The sequence below is a fragment of the Galeopterus variegatus genome, unplaced genomic scaffold (genome assembly GCF_000696425.1).
Source record: "Galeopterus variegatus unplaced genomic scaffold, G_variegatus-3.0.2 Scaffold878, whole genome shotgun sequence".
NCBI classification, from domain to species: domain Eukaryota; kingdom Metazoa; phylum Chordata; class Mammalia; order Dermoptera; family Cynocephalidae; genus Galeopterus; species Galeopterus variegatus.
In genome coordinates, this window is record NW_007726989.1 from 411,681 (window position 1) to 438,011 (window position 26,331).

General features: G+C 44.0%; 1 protein-coding gene across 4 annotated transcripts in view; it reads left to right on the plus strand.

Annotated features, from left to right (window-relative positions):
* TBC1D14 (TBC1 domain family, member 14) overlaps positions 1–26,331 on the plus strand; it is a 104,219-nt gene that overhangs the window by 57,361 nt on the left and 20,527 nt on the right. For 3 of the 4 annotated variants that reach the window (XR_550510.1, XM_008573115.1, XM_008573114.1), the window contains exons 3-10: positions 10,209–10,327; positions 11,835–11,917; positions 13,240–13,357; positions 15,337–15,443; positions 19,458–19,538; positions 20,482–20,576; positions 25,346–25,417; positions 26,102–26,230. Coding sequence is in view for 3 of the 4 variants with exons in the window: in XM_008573115.1 (XP_008571337.1) it covers positions 10,209–10,327; positions 11,835–11,917; positions 13,240–13,357; positions 15,337–15,443; positions 19,458–19,538; positions 20,482–20,576; positions 25,346–25,417; positions 26,102–26,230 (804 nt within the window). In the remaining variant the exon portion in view is untranslated. Of the gene's footprint in view, positions 1–2,871; positions 2,951–10,208; positions 10,328–11,834; positions 11,918–13,239; positions 13,358–15,336; positions 15,444–19,457; positions 19,539–20,481; positions 20,577–25,345; positions 25,418–26,101; positions 26,231–26,331 lie in introns of those variants that run through there. The other variant, XM_008573116.1, reaches the window with a different exon arrangement.

Genomic DNA, 26,331 nt, shown 5'->3' on the forward strand with positions numbered 1-26,331 from the left:
AAACAGTTCTACTTTTTTCTCATGAAATGTTCCTTTTTTTTCTAAAATGACCATGGGTCAAAGATTAATTTAACACTTGGAGGAGATGAGTAAGATGGTAAAACTAATTCTAAAAGCAATTGAAGATTTTATTTATTTATATATATATATATATATACACACACACACACACACACACACACACACACACACACACACACATATATACACACAGATAGATAGATAGATAGATAGATAGATAGATACCTAGTTCCTTAATATATATATATTTTATGCCTATATATATGTATGTAGGCATAAAAACCAAAAAGAGTTAGAATAAGATTGTTAGGTTAGATTTCAACAAACAAGCTGGTGGGGACAATAATACATAATCTTTGGGGTTATCTTCTCTATTGGACATAAATCTACAAGTTAATATGTAACTTCAAATAATAGCTTAGGGACAGTCCCCTAGAGAATCAAATAATCTTTAGACAGAATGTTAAAAAAGCCCAGGTATGAATTGAAAGGACATTCCCTCCCACTCCTGCTTTTGCCTTATATCCAAATTCTGGATAATTTTTCTAAAGTCCTTCCCTAATCCTTCTAGCCAGAATCAGCCTCTCCTCTGTTTATCCTATTACTTTTTTAAAAAGGCTTTGTTGAGGTATGATTAATATACCATAAAATTCACTCTATGTGTTTAGTGATTTTTAATAAATTTATACAGTTATGCAATTATCATTGCAATCTAAATATGTATATATCTTTTCCAAACTCTTTTCCAAAACAGCTGTACCATTTTCCACTCCTACCAAGGATTTATGAGCATTCCAGTTTCTCTGCATGCTTGCCATCACTTGTTATTGTCTTTTTCATTTTACCCTGGTGGATATCATAGGCTTCTTCCGAGTGAAGAATTTAAAAAAAAGAAAAAAAAATATATATGTACAATATATATGTAAATAAATACATATTATAATATATACATAAATATATATATATGTATTTTGGTGTGGGGCCGGGGGGTGGATGGCTGGTAAGGGGATCTGAACCCTTGACCTTGGTGTTACAACACCATGTTTTAACCAACTGAGTAACTGACCATCCCACAATACAGTTTTAAGAATAGTTTCATCTCCTTAAATTTTAGAATACTTTTAGTCAGCCAAAAATTTTCCCTCATGCCTGTTTGCATTTGATCCCCACTCCTACCTACAGGCAAACCTGAATTTGTTTTCTCTCTAGAGATTTGACTTTTTAAGAAATTTCGTATAAACGGAGTCATGCAAATTATCTTTTGTCTGGCATCTTTTTTTTTTTTTTTTTTTTTTTTTTTTTTTTTTTTTTTGGGGCCTTTTTTTTTTTTTTTGGGGCCTTTTTTTTTTTTTTTGGGGCCTTTTTTTTTTTTTTTGTCTTTTTCGTGACTGGCAACGGATCGCAACCCTCAGTGTCGCGCCCGTACCGGACTGGGACCGGCAACGGGATTGCAACCCTCGGTGTTGCGCCCGCACCTCGCTCACTGAGCGGCGGTCTGTATGTGGGATCCAAACCCTGGGCGGGAGTGCTGCCGCGCTCCCAAGCGGCGCACTGTAGCAGTGCACCACCGGGCTGTCCCCTTGTCTGGCATCTTTTGCTGAGCATTATGTTTTTGCGGTTCATCCATGTAGTAGCATGTATCAGTGGTTTGTTTCTTTTCATTGCTGTTTCAACGCTGTTATTCATTCCTTAGTTGTTGGACATTTCGATTGTTTTCAGTTTTTGGTCATTATGAATAACGCTGCTATGAATATTTGCTTGCAAGTCTTTTTGTGGACGAATTTCTCTTGGGTAGGTTCCTGGGGTGTGGTAGGTATGTTGAATTGTATAAGAAATCGCCAAACTCTTTTCCAAAACGGCTGTACCAGTTTCCATTCCTACCAAGGATTTATGAGAATTACAGTTTCTCTGCATGCTTGCCATCACTTGTTATTGTCTTTTTCGTTTTTCCCTGGCGGATGTCGTAGGCTTCTTATGAGTGAAGAAGTTTCAGCTAATGAATTGGTAATTCCAAGCTCCAGAAAATCACCTGGAGGGAAGCCTTGGACTTTATAGCCGAGTTAGTTCAGCTCTGGGACAGTGGACCTACGAGCTGACCAGAAATAATTTTGACCCTATGCAGACTTTTAAGATTTTTTTAAAGAAGTTGAGGTATAATTTATGAACAGTGGAATGCTCTGTTACTTTCGATGAATTCATAACAAGATATCATTTCTGTTGTACCCGCTTTCCAGTCAATCCTCCAGAAGCAACCACTAGTCTGATTTCTGTCAGTTTATATATTTTTGTGTACCTGGACATTTTAATGTAATCTTACTGTAGAAAACGTATGAGCCGGAGCTGGCCATTTGGCTCACTGGGAGCGCCGCATTGTAACCCCAGGGTCAAGGGTTTGGATCCCCGTACCCACCGCCGCCAGACAAAAAAAAGAAAAGAAAACGTGTGAACCACAGCAGAGTTCTAAAAAAGAAAATAGAAAATCGCTCAGAATCACCCCGCTATCAGAGGTTACCAGTGTTAGCATTTTTATGTAGTTGCTTTTGTAGTGTACATTTCTCCATTCACTCTGCGAATCCCACCAAACAGAACATTGCTGTGTGCGGCTCAGCTCGTGCAGCTCGCATCGTGACACCTGCGCTGCAGCCGGGGGCCGGTGCGTGGTCGGCCCGGGGGCGGGGTCTCCAGCGCCACGGCCCCGCCCCCACCGCGGAGGGTTCTGTGAGCCAGTCCCGACGCGCCGAGGCCGAGAGCGCGATCGGCGGCGCTGCATCTGCGTGCGATTGAGCGGACTGCCGCCGCCCCGCCCGGCCGGGTCTGCGGATCTGCCGTCTGTCGCCACGGTCTGCTGAGTGAGGGACGGAGGCCGGCCGGCCCTCTGCCCGCAGGGCATGGAGCCGCCGGCTGCGCGCCCCTGAGCCCGGCGTTCATGGTGAGTCGGCTGCGGGGCCGGGGCCTCCGCCCGTGTGCCCCAGGCCTGTCCCATCCGGGGGCCTGTCCAGCCCGGTGGCCAGCCTGAGGCTCCTGCGCGCGCGCGTGTGTGTGCATTTGTGTGTGTGTGTGTGTGTGTGCGCATCCATCACAGGCGTCGGTCGTACCGGGCTGAAGGGTGCTGTGGATATGGGTGGTGCGCGTCCCTCCTCCCTGGCGTTCTTTGTCCGTGCTGCCACATAATTTGCTTCCAGAGTTCAGTTTTAATGGGTACAGCGAGAGACTTTAAGAGAGAGCACGACCTTCCAGGCGTCATTCTTATCACCCCAAATGCGATTCCTCCTGTTTTCAGAGCCGAGCCAGGCCAGGCAGGCGCCTGGTGGCCCGCCTGTGGTGGGAGGGAAGCCTTTGTGTGAGTGGAGCCTGCCCCGGTGCTCGGGGCCCAGTGTGCAGTCGCAGCCAGCCTTGGTGAGACCCAGTTCAGTTGTAATACATGTCGTTCACTAGTTCACGTATTAACTTTGTGTGTTGATGCTTTGTAAGGAATATAAGATTAAAAGAGGTCTCTTGAGAGTTGCTTCCCCAGATGCCAGCATTCCCAGTAACTTAGAGAATGCTTTCTGGGAGAACACTGCCGGGTAGTTAGATAAAAGAATCCAAGTAGGAGGAGCCTCTCAGTTCTGTGTCTTTACTTACTGAAAGGTCAAGCCTCAGTGGTCATCAGGACTGTCTTTCGGAAGGCTGAGCATTCTTAAGACCTCTACAGGCAACTCTTTTCCACTTAAAATGGCAAAACAGCTCCCAGATTCTAAAACAACGCCCCTCTCTCCCAAACAGTTGCTTGTTACAAATAGCTAAGTGTGAAACCAGCTGCAGTGTTCCAGGCACTTCAGTCTCATTTAGTCTTCACCACAACTCTATTAGTACCTTTTAAAGTGTAATATTCTGAAAAGCAATTTTATAGTAAAACAGTGTTTTTCTGGATACCTGCCATGGCTACATGTTGTAAACTTATTCATTCTCATTTAATCTTCGTATTTAGCAGATGAAGACACAGGCTTGGTGGGGTGAAGGAAGGGGCCCAAGGTCACATTCCTGGTGGTGATGGTTCAGACACAGGCCTGCTGTTAGTCCCCAGCGGTTCTCCTGCAGGCTGCCTGGGTCCTCAGCCAGTGCAGATGTGGTGGCTGTGCTGTCACTGACATCAGTTCACGTCAGTCTTTTAATAGGTACCACATGAGATGGCTTGCCTGTATTGGTAGCTTCATTCCAGCCAGGCGTCCTAAACCCTCAGGTTATTTTAACAGGCTGATCTTGATACTGTAGACAGTTGAGTCAGGCACTGGAGCATAGCTTTTACTGATGACCCTTTCTCCTAGCTAAAATAGATTCCCAGGAAGCCATCGGCCACTTCCAGGAAGTCAGGGGGGCTTTTACTGGCCTTATTTTCGGCATATTTGGCTATCTTTTGTAGAACTCTCCCAGTTCTGTAAGTTGCATCAACCACCACTTTTGTCTGTATACCAGGAATACATTCCTTTCATTGCTTGAGAATCCTGATCTTTTCTTCTCTTAAGACAAATGTCTGTTGAGGCAGGTTTTTATTTCCCCTTTGTTAATTGACAAATTTTGAACTAATTCAGGAGTCCTAGTGCCCTTCCCCTTAGCGCTGTGCAGATCACACAGGTAATGTAAACCATGCCGTCGGATGCATCTGATGGGCTCACCACCCCTCACACTCTCTACTTTCTGGTTCTGCACCAGGTCTGGCTCTTCTTCCCTCTCGTGGGGCTTGTCTCACTAGCTCTAGGTAGCTTCTTGTTGACACCATCAAATCTAGAGCAAGACAACTTTTGACTCAGCATCATTCCCCATTTGAGATGCTTATGTTAACCCACGAGTAAGCCTGCTCCTGGCCATCCCTTAGCTGCTGTTTGTGCTGTCAGAATGTCTTTCTCTCATGGCCTCTAGCCCAGATCCTGCCTGTCTTTGTCTGCTCCAATGGCCTCCTTTAGGTGAAGCTTCTCTTGAAGCTCATAGCAGGCTGCTTGCTCCTCCTGGCATTTCTTACAGTCTCCCCTGTGTCACAGCTTCGGCCAACATCTTAACTGCCCCTACTGAGTGAGCCCTGCAGGGTTGAGGGTCTTCTAAAGTGCCAGGCCCCATGTGGTCCTTTCACAACTGAACTTCCTCTTTTCTGCATGGTCCCCTTCCCTCTTCCTCCTGCCTGCTAGATCTGTTCTGCTCATCTGTGTGGAGCTGAGGCCCTGCTCAGGTACCCTGGCTCCCTGCTTTTTTCCCTGAACTTTTGCTGAGCCATCAGATCACACCCAGCACCTTAGCCCCTGGTGAGGTACAGCAGTTTCTGTTTGCTGCTGCCTTGTTGGTGTGGTCTTGTCTTCCCCAGCACGGTTCCTTATAAACCACTCAGGGGTTTCGACCTACTATACTTCTAAATTAGTGGCTTGCAAACTTTATTGAAACTATCGCCAGTTAAAAAATTTGAGACTCAGTACACAGGTATAACTAGGTGTAGAACTGAAACAAACTGCCCTTATTAGGTGCACTTTATTTTTTGTCATTTCATTAAATAAAATGCTTTTGTGATCAATTAGACTGGTTTGCTACTAGAACTTTGGAACATCCTGTTCTAAATTCTTCTAGGATTGTTCAGGATGGACTCTGCAGCAGTCAGTTGAATGGGTGATTTGTTTTGCTGAGTAGGGCTTTTGATGAGCACAGCAATGAGGGTCCTTTTTACTGGGTTTCAACCAAGAGACTTCAAAATTTGGTCCCGTGCAGGAAAGAAACTTTGGAATGATAAGTCAGACTGAGATGGGACTACGCAGATACTTGCCTGGCACACAGAAAGGGCTCAGTACTTAAATGGACAACCAGCCACTTTACATATATTATCTCATTTAACCATCACAGCGGTCTTCTCAGTTGCCCCTATTTTATAGCTGAGGAGACATTTTATAGCTGAGGCTGAGAGACAAGCAAGATGACTTGCCTAACATCAGAGCCAGAACTTAGAACTCAGTCATTTTGCTTCCAAAGCCTTAGCTATTGCTACATCATGTGCTGACTCTAATGTCGACAATTTACAGCTGAGTGTTGTTTTTCCAGGGGTTCCCCCACCCCCCCCATGATCCTTAGAGTAAATAGTCCTCTTTCTTGTTTCTGAAGTCGGTTTGTCTGGCTCGGACAGTGAGCTTACTGTGATATCTCTAGGTAGCCGTAAGAGAAGTGGGTCTGGAGCAGCACCTGTAACCATTACTAACATCATTTGGCTTCGGTTTTGAAAAGGCTTTGCCTGGGATTTCAAGTATGGGTATGCCAAGTCTCTTCTATTATTTTATTTTTTAAATCATGCATTGCTCTGTGTGATTAAATTATAAGTATTTGACCTTGCATCTTCACTAATGCTGTGTACTTAATTTAGTATTACAGGTTTCTGCCATGGTTGAAAGGTTTATTTAGACTGGATAGGAATGATGAAATTATTTCCAATTCATGCCTGCAAGTAAGTGGCTTGCATGAATTCTGTGGTGAGAAACGTGGCTGCTGAACAGAGTGCCTGGCTTCTGATGCCGCTTCTCCACCCACCTGCTGGATGAGTCTACAGGCCTTCATGTTCCTGTCTGTGACATGGGGATGGTGGCACCTTTTCAGGGCTGGTGTGAAGGTTAAATTGAGTTAACTCAGTATGTGTAGAGCCCATGAAAAGTGATTGGCTCATTAATGGCAGCGGCTGCTGCTGCTGCTTGTGGTTGTTGGTAATAGTGAGAAGCTCTAACTGAAGAGACCTGATGTGCTTGGTCACGAGTCAGGGCATCTCCTGCCTTTTACTCCTACTTTTCATATCTGTGCTGCTTGCAGACTCTGCAGGGCTCCTTGATTGTTGTTTGACCCTAGAGCATTTTTTTCCTGCCTTATACAGTTGTTTCAGGTTTGAGGGGTATAAAAAAAAGGTGATGGCATACACCAACAAGGGCTCCTGCAGGGCTCCTTGATTGTTGTTTGACCCTAGAGCATTTTTTTCCTGCCTTAAACAGTTGTTTCAGGTTTGAGGGGTATAAAAAAAAGGTGATGGCATACACCAACAAGGGCTCCCTTTATCGAGCACTCCCTCTGCATCAAAGCCTGTGCTAACCGCTTTAAGAGCATCTCCTCATTTCTTAGAACAGTCCTCTGGTAGGAACTGTTTCCCACTTTGCAGATGTGGAAATGAACTCAGGGATTACAAATACGTCCTTTGCCTGAGGTTGTAGCAGGTGGTTGGTGGATCAGAATTTGCTCCCAGACCTGTCTGGTTTCAAGGGCCACACCTAACCCATATATGTATTTGCATACGGTTCACCTAATAGAGCAGGCTCAGCAGATAAGTAGCACCTTACAGGGTATTTGTTACTAATTTTTGTCAAATGTAGCAGCTTCAGAATCCTTCTCAATGTACAGCTTTTGGTAGATTTCCTATAAAATTGAAGATTTTGACATCCAGTTGCTAGATCTGAGGCTTTCTAATGGTTGGTGTCATGTTAACCCACAGCTGTGTGCCTGGCGCATTGAAGGGGCCAGATGTTTAAATCCATGAATGAGTGAGTCTGTTTTCTCAGTTTTTGGTAAGTGGAAGTAATTTTAGTGTTTTAATGGAACCATTTTAAGTCAGAGTAAAAACAGTGCTAAGACAGCTAACCTTGTACATCCAGATGTACAGAAACTGCCCTACCCACTTGCTTCTTGGTACACTCCCTTCTTATAGCCTATGTATAATATTGAGGAAAGAATTTTTCCTTTCTCCTTTTCAGAAGCCTTTATAAGCCTTTCTAGCTGAGAGAATAATTGCTTGTCAAATAATTTTTACCAGTAACACCCCTCTAGACAGCTAGTGTCAATAAAATTAATTTAACAATTAATCACCACCTCATGACAATGCTTCTCTTGTTATCTGGGATGGTTATTGGAATCTTAGGTTAAATCCATGCTTGTTTGTGTCCTGACTTCCCAACTAGATTATCTTTCCTTAAGGGACAGTCCTGAGAACCTCGGTCTGTAATATGCAATAAGAAAATACTGTTTTCTGATTTTGTGAAGAGAGAAGGGTACACACACATATTATTTCAGAAGCACCAACTTGCTTGGCTCTCCTGAACTCTTCTGGCTGGGTGTTTGGAATGTGGGTCACCAGGTGTAACTAAGCTTTTTGGTTGCAGTCCATGGAACAAACTGGTGACCCAGTGGTGTGGCAGCTGCTCTTAGGCTCTGGGGCATGGCCAAATTATTTAGGTAGCAGTTTGCAGTGATGGCTTCCTGGTAGCCATTGTAATAAACTGTTAAAATTTACAGTGCTCAGAAGACAGAAAATACGCCTCTTAACCTGAGAACAGCACAGGAGACATGAGACTTGTTCGTGGGCCCTTATATAGGGGCTCCACTGATGAAGAGATTTTTAGTAGCCTCCCACCGGCAAGGGAAGTGCAGTCCTCATGTCATAGAGCGATGGCCTCAACTGCAGAGCTATAGAACCCCTTTAGTTGTCAGGTTTTCTTTATTTATTTATATTTTAATTTTTATTGAACCAAAATTGATTATACATATTTTGGGGGTTCAACATTGAGATATGTTGATCAGATCAATATTACTAGTATATATATTGTTACAAATCATGATTAGTCTTTATGCCCCTTGTCCAGTCTCTCCCCATCCCCCTCACCCTCCTCTAATTACCCTAGACTTCTTCTCTCCTTCTGAAAGAATAATGGTTACTTTGTTGATTTGTTGCCTAGATGATCTGTCCAATGCTGAGAGGTGTGATCAAGTCCCTCAATATTATCATAGAGCAGATGCTTCTTCTGTCACTCTGACATGGGCCTTGTGGAGAGAGACATCCCCTTCTTTATCTCTGCTGGTGACTCTCCTTGTGTCAATGCACTCCAGTGGCTGGCAGACCATCTGCGTGGTAGTTGTGGCATCTAGCCTCTTTTGCGGCAGCTGTGGTTATTGTGGTGGCTGTGGTGGGCCACCCACATGGAGGTGATGTTTTTGTCATGCTCCTTGGAGCTGGTGGTGTGCCAGGTTGTGGGAAGGGGGTCTAGTCCCTGGCTCTATACCTCAGATACCCGGGCGGGCCCCGAGGCACTGGCGCAGTGTGCCTGGTTGTGGGAGGGGGGACTGGTCCCCTTCTCCATGCCTTGGGTCCCCAGGTGGGGCCCTGAGGAGCTGGTGGTGTGAGTGGTTGTGGGCGGGGGTCTAGTCCCTGGCTCCATATCTCAGGTCCCCTGGGGACCCCAAGGCACTGGTGGTGTGCCTGGGCTGGAACTAATCTTTTGTCCTTTACCTACTTCTAAAACAGGGGAACTTCCTGTGGGAACCAATGCTTGAGCTCTGTGGTTGAGCTAAATTGCTGCTTTGCTGCTTTTTCCCTATGGAAGGTTTTTTGTGCAGCTCAGGGTTTAATGGTTGACCTTTTAGGTACTTCCAGCTCTCCAGAGACCCAGTGCACCTGGGTTGTGTAGAAACTCTGATCTGGGCCTGAGTTTTTTCATCAAACTGCACCCCATACAATTATGTATTCCTGACCAGTCTTCTCTGAGTGGTCCTGTGGTGATTGGGGGGTGGATCGGCTGTCCTTGCTGTGTCCCAGTGTTCTCCTGGTGAACAGGCCCTGCACTGGTCCCTTGCAATAACTCACCAGCCTCTGAATGGCTCCCCTTTTTCAGCTGTTCTGGCTCCTTGCTCCTGTGTGGGTCCACGGGAACCCTATTAGTGGTCTTGCTGTCCTGGGGGTCACCAAGGCCCTCTTCTTCCCTGCCACCTCCAAGTAACTACCCAAAGAACACAGCTGCAGCTTCTGCAGTTCCTGCTCCATGCACTCAGCAGTTCCAGCCTTAAAGCGGCCATAGCCCGAAATGCCCCAAGCAGTTTTTTCTTTCTCTCATCATGGCTTCATGAACTCTGTAGGCCTCCCCTCCTCTTCCCCTGAGCTCCATTGGCCCCAGCTTGGCTGATGTTACATTTTTATAGTTGTAAGTTGGTTGATTTGTGGGAGAGGGTGACACTGGGGACCATCTATTCCACCATCTTGACTGGAACCCTTTAGTTGGCAGGTTTTCATTCTGAGCAGGAAAGATTTTTAGTGTGTCATCTTCAAAATTGACTTAAAGGACTTTTATTACAAAACAGCTTCTTGCTTTCAGAAGGACTTCATAGTATTAGAATTGCTCTGGCCAGAATTATCCCTGGTTTCTTTGTCCTAGGAATATGAAGACAAGGCTGGAAGACCTAGCAAGCCACCCTCTCCAAAGCAGAATGTGAGGAAGAATCTTGATTTTGAACCACTTTCCACCACTGCACTCATCCTTGAAGACAGACCAGCGTGAGTCTTAAAAAGAATCTATAGAGTGTCTGCTTTAGTGGATAAGTACAACTTGCTAATCACCTTTTCATTAGAAAAGAACTAGGGTCAGAAGAGGGAAGAAGAGTAGGCTATTAATCACTTATTATTTTCTATATTAACATGTGTTCTATAAAGATATTAAATTACTAATCTGGAAAACTGTTCTTTAGCACAGAAGTTTTGACCAGGATTTTCCATTTAAGTGATTTTTCTTTTTAATTTAGCATTTTAAAACACTAGGTATTATAAATGACAGACTGGTTCATAACTGCAAGAAACACTGGAAAGTGTACTCTAAAGTGGGTGTTTTGGAGGTGCCTTGGCATTGTAAAACAATTCCTGGACCATCCTACTGGGTTTTTTGGGATCTGCATTAAGTAGGCTATGGGTGATCTTTGGCAGGTCCCCACCTCTCTATGGGCCTGTGTTTTCCAGGTATGTGATAAGGAGTTCGTGTCTGGAGACCATAGTGGAGTACAAATGATTGCTTACCTATTTTTAAGTGTTGAGTTTCCATAGAACATTGTGTCTGAGTAGAAGGTCCCCTGCTTAATAAAAGAAAAATTTAAAAAAAAAGAAGGTTGTAAAACATTGGGCTAGTTAATCCTTAAGACCCTTGTCACCTCTGAAATTTTAAATTGGTGAAATCTAAAGAAGAAATGTATCTTCTACTGTTAAGTCTTGGTCCTTGAAAATTGAGGATGTGTGGAGAAGAAAACCCTGAAGTGGAGGATTGAAGAATTAGAGACCATTGGTAAAAGCCACTACACTGTGAAGACCAGTCCTTTTAATGCTCTGAAACATGAACTGGGAGGCTTGCCATATTTTTCTGCAGCAATTGACAGTTGTTCACGTGTCCCAGGGAATGTGGGCAACATTGTATGAGGGGCATGAGCCTGTTGCCTCTCGTTAATTAATGTGCCTGCAAATGTATAAGCACATTTCTGAGAGTGTGCACTTTATTTTTTAAAATAGGATTTGAAGGAGCATAGTACTTTTTAGATGCTTAGAACTGTGGTATGCATTTGTGTGTGTGTGTGTGTGTGTGTGTGTGTGTATAAAATGAAACACATAGCTAATATAAAACTTGCACACTTAAAAAAAACTGGCCAGAAAATGTATTCATACATATATGTAATATATGCTGTTAGGGCACCCTAATAAGGATAACTGTTGACAATTATTAGTTTATTGTGGTCTAATCAAAGTTTCTTTGGAGGATGGGGTGAAAAAATACCAAAAGATTAAATGTTTATCTCTGTTGCAATTATGGGTAATTATTTTCTTCTTTCTACTAATGTTTATAATTCAGTTGTTTTATAGTGAGTTTATTTTACTTTTGTAAGAAATATTTTTAGTTTATGAAAGAATGGTGTAATCTTAAAAAAAGTTAGTTTTGGTCTTTGAGCTTTACATTTTTTAGTAAATAATGTAAGGCTTTTATTTGATATTTACAATGGTGAAAAACCATTTATTTCCTCTCAAGAAATCTCCCAGCGAAACCAGCTGAAGAGGCTCAGAAGCATAGGCAGCAATATGAAGAGATGGTGGTTCAGGCCAAAAAACGAGGTAATGGATTCACATGAGTTTGGTTACATAAGGCAGCATGAGGTCCTGTGTCTTTCTGCATATTTTCTTCTTACCTTTTGAAGCCCTAGAACTTGAACTTTGCCAAATGCTTTGATATTTTCAAATTTATAATTTTCTACCAAAAATGCATGCGTCTACTATCCCTTCCTGGTAGCTTTACTCAATATAATAATACTTTGAACTTACATGAGACAAAAGAAGACTGTAGGATAAAAATACTAGAGAAAGCTCTATCCAATAATGACATGCAAATATGTGATTGGATTTGATAAAATCCCTTGCAACCCCTGTAAAACTGATTCTAGGGTATGTAAAAAGTCTGTATAATAAGCACACACAGGTACTGATATTCAACACAGTATACCACAGATATGTACAATCAGTTGTTTCACTAAAAAAATAAAAAAACTAAAACTAAGATAAAAAAGTATATATAATGAACAAAATGTGGTCTATAAACTACAATGGAATATTATTCAGCCTTACAAAGGAAGGAAATTTTGACACATGCTGTAAACATGGATGAACCTTGAGGACATTATGCTAAGTGAAATAAGCCAGTCACAAACAGACAAATACTGTGTGATTCCATTTCTATGAGGTCTCTAGAGTTGTCAAATTCATAGAGACAGAGTAGAATGGTGGGTGCCAGGGACCGAGCGGGGAGGGAGGGAATGTGAGTTAGTGTTTAATGAGGACAGAGTTTCATCTTCTTTGGGAAGATGGGAGAGTTCTGGAGATGGATGGTGGTAACAATTACACAACAGTGTGAATGTACCTAATGCCACTGAACCGAACACTTAAAAATGGTTAAAATGAGAAATTTTATGTATATTTTACCACAGCAAAAAAAGTATATAAATGTATGGTATTTCTCTGAGTTGCTATTTATCCATTCAGAGTCATGCTTAAGCAGTTACAAGTCAGCATAGAGGTTACATTGGAAAGGATGGGGCGGGGGGAGCACAGGAGAGACTTCTGGTGCTGTGGTAATGTTCCGTTTTTTTGATCGGGTGGTAGTTTCACAGGGTTGTCTGTTTTGTGTTAATTGAATTGTAATCTTATTTGTATACTTTTCTGTATGCATGTTGTACTTAAAAAAGCTTACTAAAAGATGGATAATGCCTAAGCATTCTAAAACCCATAGGGTATGAAGTGACGTTTGGTAGCTGACGTTCATTCTACTTCAGCACCATTTTCCTGGTGGTCTTGCACTGTGACTCTTTGAGAAAGATCACCTAGCTTAAAAATGGTGGCTGTCAGTTAATAGATGTTTCCTTATTTTAAATTGTGATTTCTAGAGCTGAAAGAAGCCCAGCGGAGGAGAAAGCAGCTGGAAGAAAGATGCAGAGTAGAAGAAAGCATTGGAAACGCAGTCCTCACTTGGAATAATGAGATTTTACCTAACTGGGAAACAATGTAAGACATGATGCAGTGGGCTGTGCTGAACTGTAGATCATTCCATTTTAGAACCTGTAGGTAGAAGCTGTAGTTATTGCAGCTCATAGTAAAACCTTTGATGTAACAAGTTTAAGTTGGGTAGTCTGCCTTCCCTCTGCCTTGGTTCAGCCCTTGTTGTTCCTTGCCTGGATACTGTGACATCCCTTTCTCCCTCCCCTCCAGTTCTTCTTCCATTCAGGAGTCTGAGCCATCTTTCTGAAGCCTGAGTCTGTGTCACTTCCCTGCTTCAAATTTCAGTAACTTCCTGTGACTCTGTGTATAACATTAGCTCCTTAGCAGCTCCTCACCTGACAGGCCCCTTCATGAGACGACCTGCCTTCCCTCTGCAGCCTCCCCCTCACCTCTCCTCCACTTGGGTCGCGCCTTCTCCCCAGGGAGCCACCAACAGGTGTTGCCACATCTAAGCCTCAGGGCCTTTGCATGTTCCCTTCCCTGTGCTTAGAGTGTTTTTGCCCTTACATCCTCATCTGCCTAACTCCTGTTGATTCTTTAAAGCTCAGTCTTCTTCAGGGGAGACTTTCCTGCCCCACGCTGAGTCTAGGTGCCTGTAGAAAAGTCCCCTGGGTACACTGCAGCTGTCAGCTCAAGCTTCTGTCTTCCTCTCTTAAAGTACAGAGACTGGGTCTTCCTTGATGACAACCCCTAGTGTCTAGCACAGAGTGCGCACCAGCAGAGTCTGGCAGCTGCTTTCATCTTTACATCTGAGGGACAGCTGTACATCTTGTTTTTATTCCTGCATGCTTAGAATGGGTAGGGGACAGTGTATGGGCAGCAGTCCCAAGCCCGTGCCCAGAGGCATGCAGGGAGCTTGGATGCCAGCTTGTCTTCCACTCTTGTCCCGCATGTTGGAATGCTGTGCTCAGAGAAATACACTATGTTCAGAGCCTGATTTTCTAGGCAGCATCCTTAAAAGACTAGATGCTGCTAGGAAATACCTTTTCTTAAACAGGACCCAGTAACGAGAGTAGAGGTTCCCAGAACCTTTTCCTGTCTCCCCGAGACGCAGCAGAGCCCACCCCTGGCCCTTCTTACACTGTCCTATGTTGGATGTGATTCAAATGCACACACACATACAGCAGCTGCCACTGGCTGCACACTGTGCTGTGCATGTGATGGGTGTTTTTGTACTTTATCCCACTTAATCCTTACATCGACCCCGGCGGGGACAGGCTTCATCACCCTGATTTTAGAGAGGATGATACAGGTTCAGCAAGGAGAAATGATTTGCTCCAGATTCCATAGGTAAGTGTGGAATTAGGATGCAGCCTGGTTTCTGAAGCCCCAAGGCCTGTGCCTCCCCCACATGCAGTGTTCAGAAGTACCGTGGATGTGTGTGGAACCGTGTGACCAGCGGATCTGAATGCTGTGCTGTTCAGAATGTTCTAAGTCAGCAGAATTCTCTGCCTTCAGAGTTGGGCTGCTCATGCCTGAGTGTTCCACCTGTGTGCCGTAGTGCAGTGGCTGTCTGCTGTCTCTGGGCTCACCTGACAAGGCCCCTTGGGGTCTGCCTTTCACCTCCAGCTCTGTAGCAGTGCCACCTGGCACTCCTCACCCATACCCAGCTGTTTTCAATTCCTGTAGGAAGCCAGTTTATTTCTTATTTCTGTGTTTTCTGCTCAGAAGGTCTTTCCCATTCTTCATGTGCTTAAACTGCTACCAATCATTCAGAGCTTGGCTCCAGGATGCCCTGGGCCCTCTGTTTTTGGTGCTCCCTGCTGTGCTGTCCCCTTCAGTTCCTGTTACAGTAGTTGCCCTGTGGAAGGTGATCATTGATCTGATCTCTGTAGAACCCTGGACTGTAAGCTCTGAGGGCAGGGGCTGTGGCTTATACAGCTGTACCTCCCTAGCTCCCGCTGGTTTGGGGCTAGGTACACCAGTAGACAAATATTTCTTCATGGAGAACAAGCTTATAAAACTCATGCTTCGTTTTTGTCCAGGTGGTGCTCTAAAAAAGTTCGAGATTTATGGTGGCAGGGAATCCCTCCGAGTGTGAGAGGCAAAGTCTGGAGCTTAGCCATTGGCAACGAGTTAAATATCACCCATGGTGAGTGGCTTGCATGATCCTAGGCTTGGGGAATCCACCCCCTGGGTCCTGTGGCTTCTGTCCCTTTTGCCCTATTAGGAAGAATGGCAATCATTGCCATGAAGCTGTGTCTTTTGAGAGGCCAGGTGACTGTGTCCTCTAGGGAGGGGCGGTTGAGAGGCCTGGGTTTAGTCCTAAGTGTTTTCATTTATCTGCTAGTCAGAGCAAACTCCCTGAATAGAGGGGATAACAAATACGGGTCTCAAAGCATCAGCGGGACGAGTTACATTAGGCTCACTTCTCAAAGTCCTGTAGAAGGCAGGCCTTGATTGTGACATGAAAATGGAGGGAGGGAGGTAGTTCTTTTTGTGAGGGTATTTAGTGTACTTGGGGTACCTGCTGGTTTTTTGTGGGATTTTTTTCAGGCCCTTAGAGGGGACAGCAAACTGTGCTGGGACTGAGATCCTTGGGGCTCCGGCAGTTGAATTCTGCGTCTACTCAGTTCACTTGTGCATCTCCTCCACCAGCTGGATTCACTTCCCAAAGTGTTCCAAGCACTCTGCAGGGCTCTGTGCATCTAGAGTGAAATTGGCACCATAGCTCATAGACTTAAAATTAAATGCTTCTTGAATGGTAGCTGTTACTTTTTTTTTTTTTTTCCATTTTTATTACTTGGTAGCTGTTACTTTTTATTTTTTTCTCTGTCTGCAGTCTGTCTAAGCTGCAGAAAGACAGGATTGCCTACCTGCTCTCTTTCTATTAGTGCCCTGTATCTGCTTATGGAGTTGAGGATGGCAGTTTTTACTCTGGTGACGGCCTTTGAGTTTAAAACAGATTGATTTATATCTTCTCTCTCTCATTGGGGTTTCCGTTAGTATCTTTATCTCAACAGATTAGTTTATCCCATTATCATAACCTTGTCCTAGGCAATGTCTCCACCTTGAGTAATGCCAGTTGGTTGGCGACAAGCTTTTGTACAATAGGGTCATAAGTGGGAATGTTGGGGCAGTGACCCTCTTCAGAGCTCCTTTTTTGGCTAAATCCATACCTGACAAAAATTTGTTTTCACATGTTTATGTGAGTAGACATACAGTCATGCACTGCACAACAATGTTTTGGTCAGTGGTGGGCTGCTTATACGATGGTGATCCTGTAAGACTACATACACCCTAGGTGTGTGGTAGCTACGCCATCTGGGTTTGTTTAAGTGTACTATGTGATGTTTGCACGATGTAGTCGCCTGGCGATGCATTTCTCAGATGTATCCCCATTGTTAAGCGACACATGACTATAAGATTTAACTTGTAGAGGTACCTCAGAAGTAGAGGTTTGGAGAAATTGTTGAGCATTTATTTCAGCCTGTGTTCTTGAAAATTTCTAAACCCTATCAATAATCCTGTTTACACAAATTGAATGTAATGCACAGGACTTTGTGTGTTTGTGTTTCCTTTTTGTTCTCACTGATGAGTGGATTGATTTTATTTGGATTAAAACTATCTGTGGACCATATCCTAGTAGATCAGGCTAAATGGCTAATTAATCAGTTACATGTCTTGAACAATTGTCTAAACCTTGATATTGGCTCATTTTGTTTAAATCGTGCCTGTCTTGTGTAATTAGCTACTTAATGTCAGTTGGCCCCACTAGAATTGCTGCTCAGAGAGCCCTGGCCTCCTCTGTCATGCTCCCCTGCCCAGCTCGGTTCTCTGCACAAAAGAGGCCTTCAAGAAATATTCGCTGAGTGCAATGAATGCCACTTTATCAGGTCCAACTTCATCTCCACACCAGTTTAAGAACACAGATGGTCTTGGATTCCGGTTGTTAAGTGCTAGGCCTCATATTAGGTTCTTTATTTACACATCTTATTTAATATTGGCAGTAATCCTGTTGGGGCAGGTCTTATTGACTTTATTTTCCTCCTGAGAAAGTTTAGTGTCTTGGAAATGCTATTCACTGTGCCCTGGGTCTCCCAGCTAGTGTTTGTGGAGCCAGGATTCTAATTCTAGCCCTGGCTGATTCTAAAGCCCGTTTTCTGGCTTGGTAAGCCCCATAGTTTTGCTCTTCTTGTGGTTGTACAAATGGAAACTTATTGAAAGTCAACCTAGTAGTACTGTTAAAACTTTACTCTTAAGGAAGTCAGGCTAGTACTTTGAAATTGGGGTTGAGGGTCTACGAAGAGGGTGTAGTAGCTGTTTCAGCCCCGCTCCCCCCAAATACACACCAGTAAAGCCACGAGGGAGATTTTTTAAGCTCTGACACTTTGACCTGTCTTTACCCTGAGGTTGCGAGCATCTGTGCCTTAACTGTCAAATACCTCATTTGGAAAGTGGTTCCCTAGTGGTTATGGGCCACACAGTTGTTTTTGTTCATCTCTTGCCAAAATGATGAAAGCTTAGCCTACCTATTGGAAGCTGAGAGCAAGCAGAGGTCCTGCCAGATGCTCTAGCCACCTACTCAAAACACCTCCAAAGTTGCCCTGAAAGCACTTGAGTTGATAATGATAATAGGAAATTATATTTTATAATTGTGTCCTCTTCTGCCATGGCAGGCTAGCATAGATTGTAAGTTAGACTTTACAGGGCTAGAACAAGGTCATTAATCAAGATTTTACTTGTTGGATTATAATAGTGTTACTAGAATTTGAGTTACGTTTTAGTAAAATAGTGTGCACTACTCAGAAGGCAGAAGTGCTCTGCTGTATTTTCTTTTTTTTTTTTTTTCCTTTTTGTCTTTTTTCGTGTCCGGCAACGGATCGCAACCCTCAGTGTTGCGCCCGTACCGGACCGGGACCGGCAACAGGATCGCAACCCTCGGTGTTGCTCCCACACCTCGCTCAGCCAGTGAGCGGGAACCGGTCTGTATGTGGGATCCGAACCCTCAGCGGGAGCGCTACCACGCTCCCAAGCGGTGCACTGTAGCAGTGCGCCACTGGGCCGGCCCCTCTGCTGTATTTTCCAAAGATAGTGATGGAAAAAAATAAAGTGGTACAAATTCTATAAGTAGGTGCAATTAAAATCTCACTGAGTAAGGGCTGGCCCGTGGCTCACTTGGGAGAGTGTGGTGAGGATAACACCAAGTCAAGGGTTAAGATCCCTTTACCAGTCATCTTTAAAAAAAAAAAAAAAAAAATCTCAGCGAGTGACTAGTGATTGTTGGTGACCCAGGATGTCTGGGAGCTGGGCACATCAAAGCGAGAGGAACTGGAAAAGCCTGGGATGTGGTTGGGGAGCAGGGCTCTGAGAAAGGGCTCTGTGGTCCCAGTCTTCACATTCATTCTTTAAAGAAGAATGGATCATAGACATACCCAGGAAGGTCTGTGAGTACTAGTAAAATTTGTGAGCATGAGTTCTTCTTTAACTATTACCAAACTATGAAAGAGAATATCTTTTGAGAGAATAACTTCTAAATATGGGGGTCATTTTGAGAATTTTGGGACACTTCTCTGCCAGCAGAAAGGAATCCTGATTTTTGGAAACCTCTGCCTAGTCCTGGGCATCTGCTCCTTCACCTACCCCACTTCCAGGCACCAAGACTAGGAGGCCTTTGCCACGTGGGTAGCAATTCCATCATGTCTGATTTGAAAGCAGACAGTTTTTCTGCTTGTCTCTCCCTCCTTCCATTGGTCAGATATTCATCAGTTGTATTGCCCTATATCAATCTCAGTGTGGTTTGCTCTGGATGTGGAGGTGGTGAGAGACCTCTAGAGTCTTACCCCCAAGGAGCTCACTGTCTAGTGGAGACAATAGACAAATCACAAGCAAATCAGAACAGGTTAGTTTTGTGGGTGAGTTGGGTGATAGAAGAAGTAAATACTGGGCATATTGGTATTGTGTGTATTCTTTCTTTGTATATGGCTGCTTCTTTAAACAATAAAAGTGCTTTCAGGCTAAGTTGGGGGAAATTGTAGCCTATTAAGTGCATTAAGCCTCTTATAGTTGAACGTACACATCTGAAGGAGATAGTAGTGTGTTCTCTGATGTTTTTGACGAAAAATACTAACGTGCACGCAATACTTACTCGAGGCTTTTCTTCCAGAGCTCTTTGATATCTGTCTTGCCCGAGCCAAGGAGAGATGGCGGTCCCTTAGCATAGGAGGCTCTGAAGTGGATTATGAAGGTATTGACCATTCTAAAACGAGCGTGCTGCTTTGATCAATTATGTATGTCATTCTTTGTTACATAACAAAGAAACTGTGCTTAACTGTAGTCATGGTTGATATGGATTTATAAAATGCTTCATGGGAGAAGGGGTTTTTAAAGCAAAAATTAAAGGTAAAAAGCTTTTGTAAGAATTAGAACATACGAGTTCCTGAAAGGTGTTTGTGTCCTAATGTGTTGGAGAGCTGGTCATAATCAATATTGTTTCCTTGAAAGCTATTCACATGATAGATAGTAGCCTTGTGCACAAGATTAGTTGACTATTGGCTTACAGAGGAATATCAGTTCTGCTTCCAAAGAGACAAGAACACTGCTTACTTGCTAGATTATGCTTTCAGAATTTCCCATAACACACAAGAATGATTGCTTTTGTTGATTAAGAAATATATGGTCTTTTTAAATACTGTCTATGTGGTATTGGAGTTCAAAAAATATAAAATAAGTTATTTATGAATGTTTGTTAGAAATATTACTTGCACATGAGTGTTACACTACAGTAGCTGCCACGTGTACTGTATTTATACCGGTGATGTTTAAGATCCAATAATGGTTTTTTTTGTGTGTGTGATTTTTCTGTGACTGGAATTCATTTGTGTATATTCCCCTACTTGTCCTTATTTTCTGCTGATTGTTGTTAATGAAAGGCCATATCAAATTAGCTTTTATTTAAGACAAGAAAATATCTAATGGTGATCTAGCATAGCTAGTTTCATAAGTTTTTAAGTAAGAAACTCTACACACTCTTCTGTGCTCTGAAGGTGGACTCTGAGTCAAGATGTAATTAGGTCACTGTACTTCTGAAGTACTTCTTTCCTTGTTTCATTCTTATAAAACTTCAAAGTCTCGTAATTATTCCACATTTGTGCCTGTGAGGAGTGTAATGACTCTTGATATTTTTGCAGATGCTGGTTCTTCAGCAGCAGACAGAGAAGCCAGTCTGGAGCTTATTAAACTGGACATTTCTAGAACATTTCCTAATCTCTGCATTTTCCAGCAAGTAAGTGGTGGTTATTTGTCGCTTTCAAGTATGTTTTGTCTGCAGTTCATAGACGCATATATTTGTAATGAAGTTTGAGAAGTACTTAGGTTTTTTTGAGGGGGGTGGAGAGTTGGGCAGGTCTTACTGTTAATACTAGACTTTTAAAAAATAAGTGTAACTGATCCTTTCCAACAAATATTTAAGATGACCACAATTCTGCTTTTAAAGGTGATTGTGTTCTTCTTTTGAGATGTGTGATCTCAGCCTTTGTAGGTCTGGCCCAAGGAGGACCCTGTGGGGCGGCTCTGTCTGCCAGAGTTTTCCAAGTCACTCTTCTGTTTTCAGAGTGCATGCAGCAGCCCTCATTCAGCAGGGCCACCGTGGTCTGATGGCTTTGGCTCAGATGAGCGCAGTGCAGCGAGCCTGGGGGAGAAGGGGAAATCCTTAGCAGCTTTAGTGTAGCAAGGGTGGGTGGCTGAGTGGAGGTAATGGGGATTCTGAGCAGGTGCAGCAGGAGAGTGGCAATGCTGCTGGGAACAGAAGCCAGCTGTGGGAGCTAGGACGGACAGTGAGCAGAGTGGAGCTCTCCATGGGCATTTGAGCACAGGACAGGGCTGCCAGCAACAGATTTTGGAGTCAACCTGAGTGAAGGTGTTCGAAGACTTCCTATTCTTTAAGCCAGCAGTCATTTATCTGGGGTTCTCATTTGACCCCTCCTTTATCTAACCTGTAATGGTTTTGCAGTTTTCCTTCCAGAATATCTCTGCATTCCCTTCTCCATTCTCACTGCCTTTACTTAGTTCAGATTTTGTCTTTCTGTCAGCCCCACGCTCACCCAGTGAGCTAACCGGCCATCCCTATATGGGATCCGAACCCGTGGCCTTGGTGTTATCAGCACCACACTCTCCCGAGTGAGCCACAGGCCGGCCTCCAGAATTTGTCTTTCTGGATCACTGGACAGCCTCCCCTCATCTCTCCTGGCCTCCCCCACCTCCTTCCATTCACCTCAGAGCAATCTTGGAATCTCCATTCCCAACTCCGTCATGCCCAGGTTTCTAGCATTATGCCTTGTACACAGTAGGTAACCATGAAAGGATGGTGGAATAAATTACGGCAGATTAGTTTAAGTGGTCATAAGAATGAGCAGGCCTGGATATGTAGAGGCTAGATGGGCTTGGCAAGAATGTGGTTGTGTCCAGGTACTCTGACAGCACAGGGGAGGCACTGTTCCTTCTGCCCATGGTGTGGCAGGGTGCGGTCAGGGATGGTGTCTCAGAGGAAGGAAGAGGCTCTCAGGCTGTGCTTGGACTGGGTTTGAATGACGGTCTCCCCAGAGGGTAGGAAAGGCATGACAGGCAGCAGCAGACTAGAATGGAAGCATCGGGCAGCTGACTGTTCAGGGAATTCCCAGTTCCATTTGGGAGAGAGAACCTTGCTAAAGGAATGAACAGAGGACACAGTTCAGTTCTGTATATACTGCCTATAAATGGTTATTCTGTTCTGAGCTGGGAACCAGCTGTGGCGGGGTGGGGGCATGGAAATGAGGAAGACTGCTCCCCGCTTTGGAGGAAAGAGAGTGCTAAGTGCAGAGTTGAGACATACCTGCTGTGTAGCTTAGAAAGGGCAGTCAGAGAACCAGGAGGGTCCAGGCATCAGAAGAGTGGGCAGTTGAGTGGGCAGCATTGAAGCCAGGCACTGCAAGTGCTTTGGGAGGGCAGGCCTGAGAGGAACCTTTGGCTTCCCAGATCAGGGAGTTTTTGCCATATCAGAATAACTCCACAAAGCAGGGGACACAAGAGCCTGAGTGTCGAGGGTCCTAAAATGCAGGGCATGTGTCCTGCCAGCTGGATACAGTGTCTTGGGTCTGCAGGCCCACTCTGCTTCTCGCCCCCTTTCCTGTCTGCTCCTCTTGACTCCCTGTGCCTGCAGGACTGAAGCTGTGGTTTTGCTGCCATGGACTGACTCAGGGCAGAGTGAGGACCTTAGTGGTACCTGGTGGGGCTCTTACTTTCTCACTTCCCCTGGTTTCTAAATCTAGTTGGAAACTTTCCCATTTTGGTCTTCAGAAATCTTTTCAAAAGAAGAAAGAGAGGGAATCTGCAAAGCTCCTTAAAGGTTTGGTGTCTGGTATGTAAGCCCTGTGAGTGCTGCCCTGGCTTTGTGGCAGGCAGTCGACTTGGCTGGGTAGCCTGCCTTCTAGAACCCTTCCCCTCCTGCTGGGCAGATTTCCGCTTCGCTTTTCTCCTATCCAGTTAGTTTCATTAGGCCTCAGTCCACACCAAGCTGTGTAGCCCCCTTGTTGTTCGTAAGAGCTGCTCCTGGTTCTTACCCTGGGTGGAAAAGGCTTCCTCCTCCTCCAAGGCCCTTCCCCACCCCAGACCGACAGTTCACCTACCTTCTCCTGGGCTCTGGAGGGAGCCTAGGAAATACTGCTTTATAGAAAGGAGTTTTCCCTTTGATTTTAAACACATTTGGGTTGGAATCCCAGATTGCCTTCTTACTGTCATTATAGCCTTGGGCAAATCACTTAATCTCTTTGAGCCCCAGTTTATCTGTAACGTGGGGGTGACCATACCAGCTTCACAGGTTTTTAACAGTACTTGGTACTTAACAGGTATTATATGAATGCTAATTATTATTAAATATCTTTGAACATAAAGCATAATTTGAATCTAAAAGACAACTAAATTCAACTGGAGGTGAAAAAGCCATTTCAGGTGATGCAGCCCCAGAGTGGGAGTGTGGTATTGTCAGGAGGTGTTTGCATTCCTGGTGTTTTAGTCTGGTGTATGGATCTCTCAGTCCTGGTAGAAAGTAGCTTAGTAACCTTTCTAGTTAGCACAGATTGAACGTGCTAGAAAGACAGGGAAAATTCTAGAAGGACCGGCCTGAAAAAAGGAGAGCAGATAGAACTCAGACAGCACCTGAGCAGGGTTCCCACATGGTTCTTGAAGGGTTGGCTGTGTGTAGTGTTCTCAGGGTTTCTGTGGTGAGAGGCTCAGGGATTGCCTGATCTGTCCTGAGTGCCCTATGCTAAAGCCCTACAGAAGCTGGGTACCAACTGTTCCCATACTTAGGAACCCAGAATGTTTCTTATGGAACATTTCTTAGGAAGTCAGCTGCAGAAATGCTGACTTTGAGAATCACTGGGTGTTTATCTGGGTGCAGAAAGATGTGCTCAGAAGAGGGGAGCTTTAGGGGTCTTTTTTTGGGTGGGGTTGGGGACAGAGGCAGAAAGTTTGCCTTTTCTCTTTCTCTCTAGATTTCTTTACATGTGCCTCCCTTAGTCTGTGGGTCCCAAAGTTCTAGATCTCGTAAATGGCTAATATTAAAAAAACAAAGGACAATGGGAAGGGAGAGTGTGGGGAAACTTGAAATGTCCAAAACAAGTTAAGGGTGTTTAAAATAAGGAACTGCCATCTACCATCTACCAGCGCCATCTTTGCATTGAAGAAATGACATTTAGCACCAAAGTGAGAAGGATATGATTACAATGGTAGAACATCTTTTAAGTTAAAAGCATTTAGCTTTAAGAAAAGTTTAGTAGAATACTATAGTTTTTCCTTATTTGGCCTTGGACTAGATAAAACTTTCTTACAGTACCCTGGTCCTTAGTTTGGGATTTGCTGCTACCTCAAGTTACCAACCCTCTTAGCCCTGGATGTCATCTTTTTTACCCTCTCATTGCTATTTTTTCTTCTTTAGTCTCTCTGTGATTTAGAAGTGTCTCTTCTTTTACTTAGCTTTTTTTTTTTTACATGTCAGAACGTGAGGGTCTAGACCATGGCATTCTTTTTTAAGTCGCCTGTGATCACCTGTGGAGTGACTTCCTAGTTACATAGCATGTGTAATTTTTATTCCTTGTGTTAACTCTGGGCACATGGTAGACATGATAGCAAGGGTTTGATTTGGACTGTGCCAGTACTTTTATAGTGTCTTCTGACACACTGACATCAATGTGTGAGGCATCTCTGGGCTTTCTTCTGTGCTCAGAAAAAAATTTCAACACTTAAACTTTTGGAAGCAGTTACAGGAGCAAATGGAAATCTTGGTGGGATGGGAGAGCTAAGAGAATGAAGTAAAATAGTAGCTTCTAGGACTTAAGACTTACAGCATATTTCCTAAGTTTGCTGTACAGGAAAACACAAAAGAAACCAAGAGAATGGTAGGTGGGGGAAGGCAGGCAGAAAGGACAGGTGGGATGGGCAGGCCCGTGGCTCACCTGGGAGAGTGTGTTGCTGATAATACCAAGGCCACGGGTTCGGATCCCTATATAGGGATGGCCGGTTCGCTCACTGGCTGAGCACGGTGCTGACAACACCAAGTCAGGGGTTAAGATCCCCTTGCCGGTCATCTTTTTTTAAAAAAAAAGAAAGGACAGGTGGGATGAAGGGGACAGCTGGGAGTCAGAGTCTGAGTGGCAGTGAGCAGTCACCTGCTTTGAAAAACTTCTGGGTACTTGGCTCACCTGTCGAACTTTGAAGGGGACACAATTATACAGCAGGAGCCCAATTAAGGGTGTTTTTCTGGGGTGGTGCTCATACCTGACCAAGCACCTTTTTTCAAAGCAGCTTATAGATTGAGCTGCAGACTTACTTGTTAACTGTGAACTGATAGTTAATTTATTAAATTACATAATGCATAGAGAGCTGCTAGCATAATGCTTGGCAAGTAGTTCCTCTTTAAATAGGAGGTGTGACTGGTGGTAGTAGCAGTAGTGTCAAATGTTATTCTGAGCACTAACAACACTTATGCATGTACTGTTTTTGGTATGTTGATTCTTTTAGGGCGGTCCATATCATGACATGTTGCACAGTGTTTTGGGCGCTTACACTTGTTACAGACCGGATGTGGGATATGTAAGTGAAGTTTTTTAGTATTTTATAATGTTATCATCTAAAAAGAAAGTCAGATATTGTTTAGCACATCTTATCTGCAAATGTCAAGTCAAAAGCTTCTTTTTTTTGTTGAGGAGTATGAAAGGTCTCATGGTAAATAAGGTGACTCAGTTTCCTCATAAAGAAATTAAGCTGACGTGGCTGCTCTGTGGCATTAATCACATTTTAATTGGGTGTAATTTTCATTTTTTGCATGTGATTTTTTTCCAACAAATCAAAAAAGCTTTAACCATTTTAAAAAATGTGCTGCTGACATTTGTGCAGCTTGGCAACGTGTGTGTGATAGAGCATGGTTTTACATTAAACACATTCAGTTAGACATACATGCCTGCAGCACCGGGACACTACGAACTGGAGGGCAGTATTTCAATGCAAAATGCCTAAGGGGGCCAGTGTATGGTTTTCCACTTGGGGTGGGGGCTGGGGAGAGCAGCTTATATGGCTGCTGTGGCGGAGTGGCGGTTCTGAGTAGGGACAGGTCATAATCGAAGGGCTGGCAGTTCATCTTTGGGTGGATGGTGGTAGGTGGGTGGCTGTGTGGACCTTCTAGTATGAGGATGTTTTGGTTCCTCTTAATGAAATGAAAGATCTGCTCTGACTTTGGTGGCCACCTTTAGTTTAATGCACCTTTCTCTCCTTCTCCAGGTTCAGGGCATGTCCTTTATAGCAGCAGTGTTGATCTTGAACTTAGATACTGCAGATGCCTTTATTGCTTTTTCTAATCTCTTGAATAAACCCTGTCAAATGGCGTTTTTCCGAGTGGACCACAGCCTTGTGAGTATTCTCCCTGGGTACTGTGTCTTTACACATCAGGAGTTGCCTAATCACCCTGTTTTTTCAGCAGAAAAAAAGGATACATTTTCCTTCCACGAAGA